This window comes from Thamnophis elegans, chromosome 7, assembly GCF_009769535.1.
Source record: "Thamnophis elegans isolate rThaEle1 chromosome 7, rThaEle1.pri, whole genome shotgun sequence".
In the NCBI taxonomy this organism is placed as follows: domain Eukaryota; kingdom Metazoa; phylum Chordata; class Lepidosauria; order Squamata; family Colubridae; genus Thamnophis; species Thamnophis elegans.
The window spans coordinates 55490203-55503137 of record NC_045547.1 but is presented as its reverse complement, the minus strand read 5'-3'; the positions used below and the strand labels follow the sequence as shown (position 1 = coordinate 55503137).

Here is a 12935-nt window from a genome sequence, read left to right as displayed (position 1 = left end):
ACCGGTATGCCCGTACCGGGGCATACCGGTCATAACCCACCACTGGTATACTACGAAGAAATGAATAAATTGGTGTAATTTTCATAGTTTTAGATCTATAGGAATTACTTGATTGGTGATATTTGTTTAATGTTACCAGTAGATTAGTATTATGGAAACCATAAAATATGTCCCCCAAAGTGAACAGAAATGCATTCTTGGAAATGGATGGTGTTATGTAGTTAGATTTCACATTAATGCAATGTGTTCAGTTGAAATTTCAAAAAGTAATAGAAATTATATGGACAGGATAATCTTTACTTTGCATTTTCTATTGTAATTATATAAATTGAGCTAATTTGCATATTTTCTATTTATTTATTGGCTATTTATTTATTTATTTATTTATTTATTTATTTATTTAAAAAACCCTGTATTTGAAAAACTAGTGAGCAAAACAGGCTGTGCATTCTTAGTCCAATTTTCTAGTATTTTGTTCTTGAGACTAGTTCCACTCAATGTATCATCTTACCTTTTAGGAGAACACAAAATCCACTTCATCCCAGCACTGATTGGCCCTTTCTTAGAAGTGACATTGATACCTCAGCCTGACCTGCGGAATGTTGTAATTCCTATTTTTCATGATATGATGGACTGGGAGCAAAGATGTAGTGGCAACTTTAAACAGGTATTTTTGTCAATTCATTAGGGGAAGATAAATTAATTTTTCAAGTTAATCATTCTTAGACAACATTATATTATCATGTTATGCTCGTTTACTTGATTCAATTAAAATTATAATCTAATCAATTATTCTCCTGAGTTAGTAGATGCTAGTTTTACAAATGGTAAAAAGGAAAAAAAAGTGTGTGAACTTGACAAATGGATAAAGTTATTTAGGATAATCAAACACACAATTTACTACCAGCACTAGATTTATAGGGTTTTACAAAATGGCCTAGTTGTTTGTGAATTTTATAAATGTTTGCCCTCCCCTAAATTCATTTTACAGGTAGTCTTTAAGCTATGAATGTAACTTGTGCCAGTCATTAAAAGGATCATCATGTGACCCATCCAATTTTATGACTTTTTTGCCTGTAGTTGGTTCAACTTTCATGTTTTGTTCTGCCAATTCTTCAATTGTTTTTAAATTTCCCTGTCCGTCAATTATGTCTCTGTATCTTAGCATTTTATTCATATCTATAAAATTTGGATGGATCGTCCTTTCTGTCGGGGATAGCCAATTTGGGATTTTCACATAGTGGGTTTTTTTTATTTTGAGCCAATTTTGCAACCTGTTTGCAAATCATGGCCTTCTACGGTCAAAATTCTTTTATTCTTTAGCTCTATCCAATCTTTCACCCATGTTATTGTTACTGCTAATGTGTATAATTCCCAATTTGGTAATGTTAAACCTCCCCTCTCCTTGCTATCTTGCATTGACTTTAGTTTAATCCTCACTTTTCGTCCTTGCCAAATGAACCTGTTATTTTGTTTAATTCTTGAAAGAAAGTTTTACCCAGGTTAATAGATGCAGCTTGGAACAAGAATAAGATTCTTGTTAAAATATTCATTTTGACTGTGGCTATATGTCCCATTAGTGATAGCTGAATATTTTTCCAGTTTTATAAATCTTTCTTTATTTGTGTCACTAGTTTATTATAATTATCGTCCTTAATTGTGGAAGATTTTGCCGACACCCAGATCCCCAAGTATTTCACTTTCTTAATCATTTGCATTCTAGTTGCTAATTGTCTTTGACTTGTCTAACTCCTGCATTGTATATAGTAAGTTAGAGTAAATGTTATGAAACATTTTTTAAATTTGCTCATTATCAGTTATTACATTACAATTTTTTTCAATCATTCTCTTCTACCTTTCCTTTCTTACTCTATATGCCAACCATCTTCCTGGTTTATTTGCATACTCAAAATGTCTTTGCTTCACATAATTCAATTTTACTTCTATTTCTTGAACTGTTAGCATAGACAGTTGTTGATGTAACAAATTGATTTGATGCAAAATTTTAGAGTCCATAAGTGCCTTTTGCAATTTGATTTCTTTCTGTCTAATTGTGTCCAATGTCTTTGGCATCTTTTCCAGAGATTTTTTTTCTCCTCTAGATGATTATATTGTATAAAGTAACCCATCATAACTGCTTTACTAGCCTCCCAGACTTGGCTGTAGTTGTTAAGTGAATCACTATGCTCATTAAGCATATCCATGGTAATTAAGCGAACATTGTGGTTGTTAAGGGAACCCATTATTTGCAATGGGTGAGGTTTTTTGCTACAAAGAAAATGTCTGGCAAAAATTGTAACTTTTTTTGTAAATCATGGCCAAATGATCACAGGATGCTGCAAGCACCCATAAATGTGCACCCAAAATACAATCCTGAACTCGAAATCCGGATTGTAAGTAACCTATTGAGCTCTATTGCTCCAACAGGCACTAAGTGACTGGTCATAAGTTAAGGACACCCTATCCTATCCTATCCTATTCTACCCTATCCTATCCTATCCTCAAAAATGGCCTATATTACAAGTATCAATATGACTGTTAAATACAGTTTGAATTTATCTACTTTTTGTTAGTTATGTATTGTGCTTGATAATGATACTGTGTCCATTCAATCGTATCTGATTCTCAGTAATTTTATTGACCAAGTATATCTAGATTTTCTTATCTTGTACCGTTTATTTCAATTGTTTTATGTTCTGGCTGGTTTTTGGTTTTGATGGTGTCTAGACACCATGTTTTCTGGTGGCCCCATTTCCTTTTACTGCTGCCCATTTTAGGCACAACTGAAATGTGATTTTGTCTTCTAGCTATGTGTCTGTTTTTATATATTCTAGTACTTGCTTGTTTGTTACCTTGGCTGTCTATAGAATGTGCAGCACTACAGCTTTAATAAGTCTATTTTTCTTCGGTCTAGTATTTTCATTGTTCAATTTTAGCAACTATAAGTAACTATAGGAAACACTAAGTCAGTTAGTGTGGACTAATCTGCATTTAGTTTTGTTCCAAAGGACAGGCACCACACAGAGAAGGTGCACTTTCCCAACATGTGACATTGTTTAATTGAAGGGACTTGGAGCATGCCAATTCTGCCAGTATATACTGACTGATCAGAAACCATAGGAGTTAGACAGTCCCTCCGGTAATCTTGTCATACATTGTGTAGGGCTTTTTATATATAGTCAGCTGCTTCAATTGTATTTGAAAGCAGACTTGCAACAAATATAGCTGGCAGAGCACAACTCTCAAATGGGCATTCCAAGACATGCCCATCAACTATGCGTGTCATTGCATTTTGGACTAGCTGAAGTTTTAAAGTGATTTTTAAGGGCAGAATCATATAGAACACATGATAGAAGTTTAGCCTTGAAGTAACCATCTGAAGGAACTTCTAATGCAGGAAAATTGGCACACCACATAGAGCTGGGGGGAAAATCCCGTGACAAACAGACCACCTGCTCTTTTAGCAGATGCTATGATTTCAAGATGATCCCATATTTTCCACCTGTGTGTACATCCAAGATGGATGGAAGTCCTCAGTTCCAGATCTGGGGACAGGGCTGGGGCTACTATCCACAGCAACAGATCTTGCATATCTTCAACAGGGTCATCTTTCTTACCATCCACAAGTGTCCTCAGCATATTGATAATACAACACTGAACCCTAAAAAAGTGAATGACCACACTAATGAATCCCACCAATTGCTCCCAGAGTACTCCAGGAAAAGGACAAGTGCTGTGTAGATGCAGAAAAGTACTTTCTCTCATCAGCCTCCCATGGCCGCCAGCTGACTGAAGGAGCACATAGTGACTCATAGAGTATACACAGCTTGACTTCATCCCTTATTTATATTTGATTTCTTATTTCTGATTGACATCATGCGGGCTGGACAGGGACAGCTAAAGTGCCGAATGTAGCCTATGACTGTAAAATGCCCAGGTTTGTCCTAATGACTACTGGGTGCCTTTTTCATGCTCATTTCCTTGGTCACTTAAAATTAATTTATTGGATTTCCTTTCATTGTATCCTTTGAAATTGCAGCTGAATCATCTCCTGAAATACTTTCACTTATTTAATAAATTATCATTAGCTACTAAACTACCAATCTGACATTCTGTAGCTGTTCTCATTTCCAAGATTTTATTTGTTTGTTTGTTTGTTTATTTACAAATTAATCACATATCTGAATGAAATTCAATGAGAAAATGAGATTCAATGGAGAAAAATAGAAAGGTGCTACGTTTAGTCAAGAGGACCTCCTCCACTAGCCCTCACCCTGCCATTCGCCCTGGACAATGGTCCTCTGGCCCTCCGCCCTTCGGCCCAGTCCATTCACCAAGACACCCTTTGTCCTGGGCCTTTGGCTGCCCGGGACAATTAGCCACCAACCAATTGGGTGGCAGGCAGAAACCATGGTGCTTCTGCTTGCCAGCGTGCAATGGGTGATAGGCAATTGTAGGGGCTATGGGGGACGTGCAGCAGCCAAATGGTGGAGGGTCACATCCTAAGGCACAGGGGGAAAGGAGCTTCTGGCATGGGGGTGTGGCAGCCGAATGGCAGAGGCTCATGATTCACATTCCCAGCGGTTTTAAGGCAACTTAAGTAAGTTTTTATGTTCACCCCAAACATGCCAGTCTCACACAAGTTGTGTGGTTCCATTTGTTGCTGCAACTTCCTTCCTGGCTGCCACATGCGTGCCGGGCCCTTCTCTGCTGCCGCATGTGCTGCTGCGGCAAGGCCAGGCAGGTATGGTTGAAGGGAATGGGTGTTGTTAGGTTGAGTCAGCTGGATGAGATCATTGGCAATGGCTGGCTTCATCCAAAGGAGTTTTTGTTTGAGGTGGGTATCTTAGCCTTAGAAGGAGAGAAGGAAGGGAAGGGAAGGGAAGGAAAGGGAAGGGAAGGGAGGAAGGAAGGAAGGAAGGAAGGAAGGAAGGAAGGGAAAGAAAGAAAAGAAAGAAAGAAAGAAACTGGCTGATGATCTTTGGAGAGCCAGAGATGGGGGCCGGGCCTCCGTTCTGGTGCTCCTTGACCTCTCAGCGGCTTTTGATACCATCGACCATGGTATCCTTCTGCGGCGGTTGTGAGAGGTGGGAGTGGGAGGCACCATCCTTCGGTGGTTCTCCTCCTACCTCTCGGGCAGGTCGCAGTCGGTGTTGGTTGGAGGGCAGAGGTCGACCCCTAGGCCCCTAACATATGGGGTGCCACAGGGGTCGGTCCTGTCCCCCTTCCTGTTTAACATCTACATGAAGCCGCTGGGAGAGATCATCTGACGGCACGGGATAAAATACCACCAGTATGCAGACGATACTCAATTGTATCTGTCCGCCCCGTGCCAGCTCAGTGAAGCGGTTGACGTGATGTGTCAGTGCCTGGAGGATGTTAGGGTCTGGATGGGGGTGAACAAGTTGGCTCTCAATCCTGACAAGACCGAGTGGCTTGTGTTTTTCCCTCCCACAAATTGGCTAGGTATTCCATCTCTCAGGCTGGGGGGTGAAATTATACACCCCTCAGACAGGGTTCGCAATTTGGGAGTCCTCCTGGATTCACAGCTGACTTTAGATCATCACTTGTCGGCTGTGACCAGGGGGCCATTTGCCCAGGTTCGCCTGGTGCACCAATTGCGTCCCTACCTGAATCGGGAGGCTCTTACAACAGTCACTCATGCCCTTGTGACCTCAAGACTGGACTACTGCAATGCGCTCTACATGGGGCAGCCCTTGAAGAGTGTTCGGAAACTTCAGCTTGTCCAGAATACAACCGCGTGAGCGATTGTGGGTGCACCTCGGTACACCCACGTTATACCTATCCTCCGCGAGCTGCACTGGCTGCCTATTGGTCTCCGGATACCCTTCAAGGTGCTAGTCGTCACTTATAAAGCCCTACATGGTATTGGACCTGGGTACTTGAGAGACCGCCTTCTGCCAATTACCTCCCATAGACCCATTAGATCCCACAGAGTAGGCCTCCTCCGAATTCCATCTGCCGGCCAGTGCCGGCTGTCAACCACCCGGAAGAGGGCCTTCTCTGTGGCTGCTCTGGCCCTCTGGAATGATCTCCCCGTGGAGATTCGGACCCTCGCCACCCTTCAGGCCTTCCATATAGCCGTTAAGACCTGGCTGTCCCAGCAGGCCTGGGGTTGTTGAGTTCCACCCCTACTCGAATTGGCTGTGCTTGTTGTGTCTTTTAAATTGTTTGTATTGTCCTGTTTTGTTTCTGTCTTACTTTTTTGAATTGTTCTCCCCTCCCCTTGGCTTTTGTTCAGCCGCCCTGAGTCCCTTTGGGAATAGGGCAGCATACAAATCGAATAAATCCAATCCAAATCCAAATCCAAGAAAGAAAGAAAGAAAACAGAGAGACAAGAAAGAAAGAAAGAAAGAAAGAAAGAAAGAAAGAAAGAAAGAAAGAAAGAAAGAAAGAAAGAAAGAGATAAGTCCCTTTTTCCAGTGCCGTTGTAACTTTGAATGGTCACTAAATGGACTGTTGTAAGTTGAGAACTAAGTGTATTTGGAAAGTCTAGGTCCCTTAATGTACAGATTTGACTCCAAACATTTATGACCTAAACAATGATTCACTTAACAGCAGTGGCAAGAAAGCTCGTAAAATGGGTCCAAGCTCACTGAACAGCTGTCTCACTTAGCAACAGAATTAACTTAATGACTGTGTGACTGATTTAACACCAGCAGTGATTTCTTTCACAAACATGGCAAGAGAAGTCAGACAAATTTGCTTTGCAAATTGTTCACTTAACAACATAAAGTTTAGTCTCAATTTGTGGTCATAAGTGGAGCACGAACTATATGGAAAAGCTGAATTAGATTGATCTGGCCAAGCAGCCATCCGAAGCAAGTGGTATAAATACAATTAATCCCATCTGATCAAGGCCGGCCATCTGTCCAACAGAATTAGGGAACTCAGTAGATGCTCAGAGGTCAGGGAAGAGTGGAAATCTCCTTTCTTTATTAAGCTGTTGGGTTTTTGAGAGAGCAGAGAAGGCGGGAGGATGGGCAGCCATTGAAAGCAAAATCTCCTCTTCCCTGGATTGTATCTCAGATTTCACCCATTGGTTAGGAAATTAGACTTCAGTACAGCTGGTCCTCGACTTAAGACTGCAATGGAGGCCCACATTTATCTGACTAAAGGGTCTTCAAGAAAGAAATTATATTTCTTTTATAGTCCTCACCTTACAACCACAATGGAGGCCCAAATTTATCTTGCTAAGGGTCTTCTGGGCTGCAATTTTATTTCTTTTTTAGGTAGTTCTTGGCTTATGATCACAATTGAGCCCCTGTTGCTAAGTGTAATGTTGCTTAAGTGCCTCCTTTGACGAGCTTTCTTGCCACTGTTGTTAAGCGAATCAATGCAGTTATTAAATTAGAGGGAATCTGGATTCCCTGTTGACTTTGCTTGGCAGAAGGTCATAAAAGGGGATCCCATGACCCCGGGATGCTGTGACCATTGTAAATATGAGTCAGTTGCCAAACGTCTGAATTGTGATCACGTGACCACAGGAATAATGTGATGGTTGTAAGTGTGAACCGGTGTTGTCACTTTCTTCGTTGTGAAGATTGTTGGTTGTTAAGTGAGTTTTGCTCCATTTTACAACCTTTCTGGCCACCGTCATTAAGTGAATTGCTCCAGCTGTTCAGTGAATCACTGAATCTGGCTTCCCCGTTGACTTTGATCATCAGAAGGTCGCAAAAGGGGATAACCTAAGCTTGGGACACGGCAACCGTCATAAATAAGAGTCAGTTACCAAGCATCCAAATTTTGATCACATGACCACGGGGATGCTGCCCCAGTTGTAAGTGTGAAAAATGGTCCTAAATCCCTTTTTTTCAGTGCTGTTGTAACTTCGAACGGTCACTAAATGTATGGTTATCAATTGGGGACTACATACATCCCAAGACCAGCGATGTCAGATATCTCCCCAGGGATCAGAAATAAAAAAGAATGATGCTAGTCCCTAAGAATTAGAAGACATCTTTCAAAATATTTTTTTTCTGCCCTGGGGCACCTTAGGTGGACTCATATATCAAGCCAAATCACTATTGGCTTCAGCACAGTTACTGAACAAACCACAATAACTGGGTTCGGAGAGCAGACTAAGCCATTAAACAAACCATGTCTAGTTTGTTCGAAAACATTATTAGGTTTGAACAGAAGAGAATCTTTATAGCAAGGGTTGAAGTGTGGGGTCCTTGGTGTTTTCTGAGCTGGGTGGTTTTTCTCACAGGCACTTTGCCCTGCACCCGAGGCCGTCAGCATCGACCTTTTGACTGCCGTGTCCCCTCCATGCAAGAAGCTGTTTTTCCCCGCACCTGAGGACGTGAGACTCTGTCATTCAGATGCTGCACTTTCCACAGAAGCCCCATAGCTTCTGTGATTGCCAATCATCCATTGCATGCTGGCAGGCAGAAACACCGTGGCTTCTGCCTGTCACCCGATTGGGTGGCGGCTAATTGTCCCACGTGGCCAAAGGCCCAGAACAAAGAGTGTCTCGGCGAATGGGCTGGGCCAAAGGGGGCCAGGTGGAAGGCCAGCGGAGGAAGAAAACTGGCTGTAAATGGGCCGAGGCAGGAGGCTGGAGGTGAAGGAAGCATGGCCAAGGGTGGGAACTGGAAGGTCCCATTCCGTCCAACGCTGGAGGTTTTAAAGAAGAGATTGGATAACTGAAATGGTATTGTTGGCTGAGGAACTCTGGGAGTTGAAGTCCACAAGTCTTAAAGTTGCCAAGGTTGGAGACCACTGGTATCGGGCTTCCTGCCTGAGTAGGAGGTTGGACTAGAAGTCCTCCAAGGTTCCTTTGACTCTGTTATTCTGCTGTTTTATTATTCTCACCAAGCTTTTTGGAGAATAGGGTTAGATTATAGTATCAGACTGTTAAATAGCATAGAAAGAAATACAGGTTATAATAATGATGAAAGAATGACTGGAGCAATTGAAAAGGTTTTTATGCTGAGACATATGCAATGTGTTTTTGTTATTAGTAGACATGGGGAGGATTCAAAGCAGGGGCCTTAGGTATTCTGTGTTTGTTTGTTTGTCTGCATAAATAGTTGTATCAGGAATTGGAAATTCCAACATTTTACAGCCAGCTTATATTATTTATATTATAATATATGTATCAGAGGTGGGTTCCTACCAGTTCGCACCTATTCGGTAGAACCGGTTCGTCAAATCTACCGAACCAGTTAGAAGAGGTTCCACCAGTGGACCCGGAAAACAGGCCACACCTACAGAAGAGGTTCCAAAATTTTTTGAAACCCACCACTGGTCCTTGGATATGATTATTCTACACTATCATGCTCATATTTATAAAACTTAGTGCCTCTGTGAAAGGTAAGGATGACTACTACGTTTGTGGTGCAATCAGAACATTGCGTGTGTTGAAGTTGTTTTAACACAAACCAAAGATGCCTTTTAAAAAACAAGTTTACATCATATTCTTATGCATGCCAGTGCTGTGTGTGAGGTAATTTAAGGTGGTTCTGACAAGTGTCGTCGGCATCTTCATATCCGGTCACATGGGCAGCAAGCCACTCCCATCCGGTCACATGGGTGTCAAGCCACTCCCACAAAGGAGGCCACACCCACAGAGTAGGTTCGAACAATTTTTGAAACCCACCACTGATATGTATTATATATCATTATTACTATGAAATTATTTCAATTCTACAAAGAGACAAAATAATGTTGTAATGTATTCCCTTAGCTTTTAAAACTCTTAATCTAACCATTATGAAAGGAACATACTTCTAGAGAAATACTTGTTCTTCTATAGATGTTATCTTGGATTTGGTTTAAAACCTCTAACACGTTTTTTTGTTTGTTTATTACAGGTGGAAGCAAAACTGATTGACAAATTGGATAGCTTGATGTCAGAAGGAAAAGGTGATGAAACCTACAGAGAGCTCTTCAACAGTATGTGAGTAATAAATGTATTTTAAAAATTATTTGACTTAATTTTTTTTATCAAAGAATATTTGTCTAGATGAGTAAAGAAATATACTTCCTCTGTATATAATGTTTACATTGTGGGAGATAAAAGAATTTCTTTCCATTTAAAGCAGCAATTCTGGTATTTCCTTAATTGTTAGAACTAGAATATACAGTACTTATAAAGATCCTAAATAATTATTAATATTTTAAAGTGAAATGCCTATTTTCAAGAAAGCATTTTTCAGAACATTTCTCAGTGGAATAAAGTTACAAATACTATCAGCTTTACCTTTAAAAAGTATTAGCATGCCAACGCAAAACAATTGCTATACATAATTAAATTAGCCAATGAGATCAATGAAATTAAATTCATTTATTTCTGTTGGACACTTAAGGGCAATATGTGTATTCAATCTGTCTTAAAACTAAAACAGGTAAAAATTCAATTCAACATTGATTTCACTGGAGTTAAGGATGTACATTTATCTGCTCATGTGCAATGGTTTAGATTAACACAACTCATCTTTTATAGTAAAATATAGAATATAATTTGCAGAAATATTAATAAATATATTAATAATATATCATTTTAATTTTTGGTTGAAAGGGGTGTCATATTTGTAGGTTTGCTATCTCTGCATTGTAGTAATTCCCACAACGATTGTCATACAACAAACGTCTAGATTTTAAAACTGTAATATTTGGAACAAAAAGCAAACTTGTAATAATGGGTTTTCAAAATTTTAAGATGGGTGGAATTAAGGAACATTTTAAAAGCCTCAGCAATCAAAACTGTTTATCAGAATGTATATTATATACAGATTAATCAAACAAGAAGCATATATAATAGCGTGCAGCTCTTGGTTGTTTGCCATCAAGCATTTCATTACCTAACTAGATAACATCATCAGTGCAAATTGGTTAATGATGATATTACCTACGGTAGTTAGATAATGAAACACCTGTAAATAAACAACCAATAGCACCTAGAACCACCGTTTGTCCCTGAATCCACTGATACGTTCTTCTGTTGGAAGATATAATACCCGCTATCCACTATCTTTGTGAATAGCCAATTTGGAATTTATTTATATAAACATCTATAATAGTGTGTTGTAAATTAAGGTAAAGCTCAAATTATGTGCTTTAAAAATGATAGTTTCATAAAGTGCTGGATAATTGTCAACATTGGTACTAAATACAGATTTTGATAGGTAATATTTTCTGAATAAAAATGTTAAATATATATTGGTGCTGAATTGTTGACTTCTGGTAAGTTGTTCACATGAAGCCCTTTTTTGTTTGAGAAGCAGCACGAAAAGCTTCCAAATTATATGCTCACATAAAGGCCTTAGCAAGTACAGTACCCCACAGGTGAACCCCAAAGTACATTTGAGCTGCCACTATCAAGAAGACAGAGTTTTAGGGGGAGGGGAGACAAAAACCAATGTCAGAAACTTACATCCAAGCAAATAGTGGTACAATTAGCTATCAATCAAAGGGCTTAAACATTCATCCTTTTTTATTATTTGTATGTATTTAAAAGCAGGGAAATAAAAAGTCATGCACTCAACCATCCTTTGTTTCTATAACCAACACGAGAATAAACACCTACGGTAATTGTTCAAAATAGGTTTTTTGTACAATATGCTGTGTGTGTGCTCAGTGAATTGTAAGAGGATTAGTGCTAAAGGCAAGGAATGGTATTTAGAAAGCAAACAATCTTCAGAAACAGGTTTAGAGGAATATAGAATAAACCATATTATAATGAAACATACGATGGAGGTTTTTGCTCATGATATGCTTGGCAGAATGCTAAAAAAGCTGGAATACGCCATTCTCTGACTTCTGTCTAGATATTGCCTGAGATAATTAAGTCTTGTGTTTGAAAAGATCTTTTGTTATGAATATTTACTTTAAGTATTATCTTTTAAAGGTTGCTGTATGAATGTGAATGCCTTGAATGAATTCTTGAAAATGTACTCAACACATCCACCAAATCTCTCTCTCTCTCCTTCCCTCCCTCCCTCTCCCCCTCCCTCCCTCCTGAGGTAAGGCTATAGTTAATATGATTATAACCTCCTTTTTCAAGATGCTCTCTCACTTTGAGCAATTTTTAATGTTTGCTCATAGAGAAATTTTCAGATCTGAAAATCTTTTTATGGTAGTTTCCTAATTCCTTATCATTTCCACAAAAAGTGTAATGCCTTATATCCACGTTTCCATATGTATTTTCTGAAGTTCCCTAGGCAGATTTATAAATATCAGACAATAAATTTCCTGGGATTTATTCCATGATTTTTCCTAATCTATAGGCCTTCAAATATTTTAGGCTGAACCAGGTGCAAACAAACAGTACCCAAGAGCAATAGTGTTCACATAGATACCTCTTGGCTTTCCATTCCCCAGTTTTTTTTAAAAAAATAATCTTTAAAGAAAAGAAGGCATACTACAAAACAAGGCATAATATCTAGAGCCATAGAGGTACAGTGATTAGAATGCAGTATTGCAGGCTCTTGCCTGCTGCCAGGAGTTCGATCTTGACAGCTCAAGGTTGACTTAGCCTTCCACCCTTCCAAGGTCGGTAAAACTATCAATATGCTGATACTGTAAACTGGTTAGACAGTGCTGTAAAGCACTATGAAGTTATATATGTCTAAGTGCTATTGCTATTGAAGATAATCTCAGGCATTTTTTTAAAATAAAGATAATGGATGATTAGAGTGTCAACTTGCTAAGATAAAGAAGAAAAAGATAATTAGGGCTTGTAAAGAGAATTGAGACCAGAGGATGATGTATGTAGTATTATGAAAAGAATAAATTTACAGCTTTCTTTCATGTTTAAGCTATGCGCCATAACAATCTCATGGAAGCACCTATGACATAATCTCAATAGTCTAAATGTGCTCCTGGGCCTGGAAAATTACTCAATAGCTTAAGCTTCAAAGAAACAGGGGCCTGGAAAATAATCTGAAATATAAAATGTGAAGTAACTT

The 12935-nt window shown here is 39.3% G+C and overlaps 1 protein-coding gene across 4 annotated transcripts in view; it reads left to right on the top strand.

The window, feature by feature from the left end:
* Positions 1-12935, top strand: part of DOCK4 (dedicator of cytokinesis 4) — a 387382-nt gene that overhangs the window by 289356 nt on the left and 85091 nt on the right. For all 4 annotated transcript variants that reach the window (XM_032221143.1, XM_032221144.1, XM_032221142.1 and 1 more), the window contains 2 exons: positions 519-667; positions 9840-9925. In XM_032221143.1, coding sequence (XP_032077034.1) covers positions 519-667; positions 9840-9925 — 235 coding nt within the window. The remainder of the gene's footprint in view (positions 1-518; positions 668-9839; positions 9926-12935) is intronic.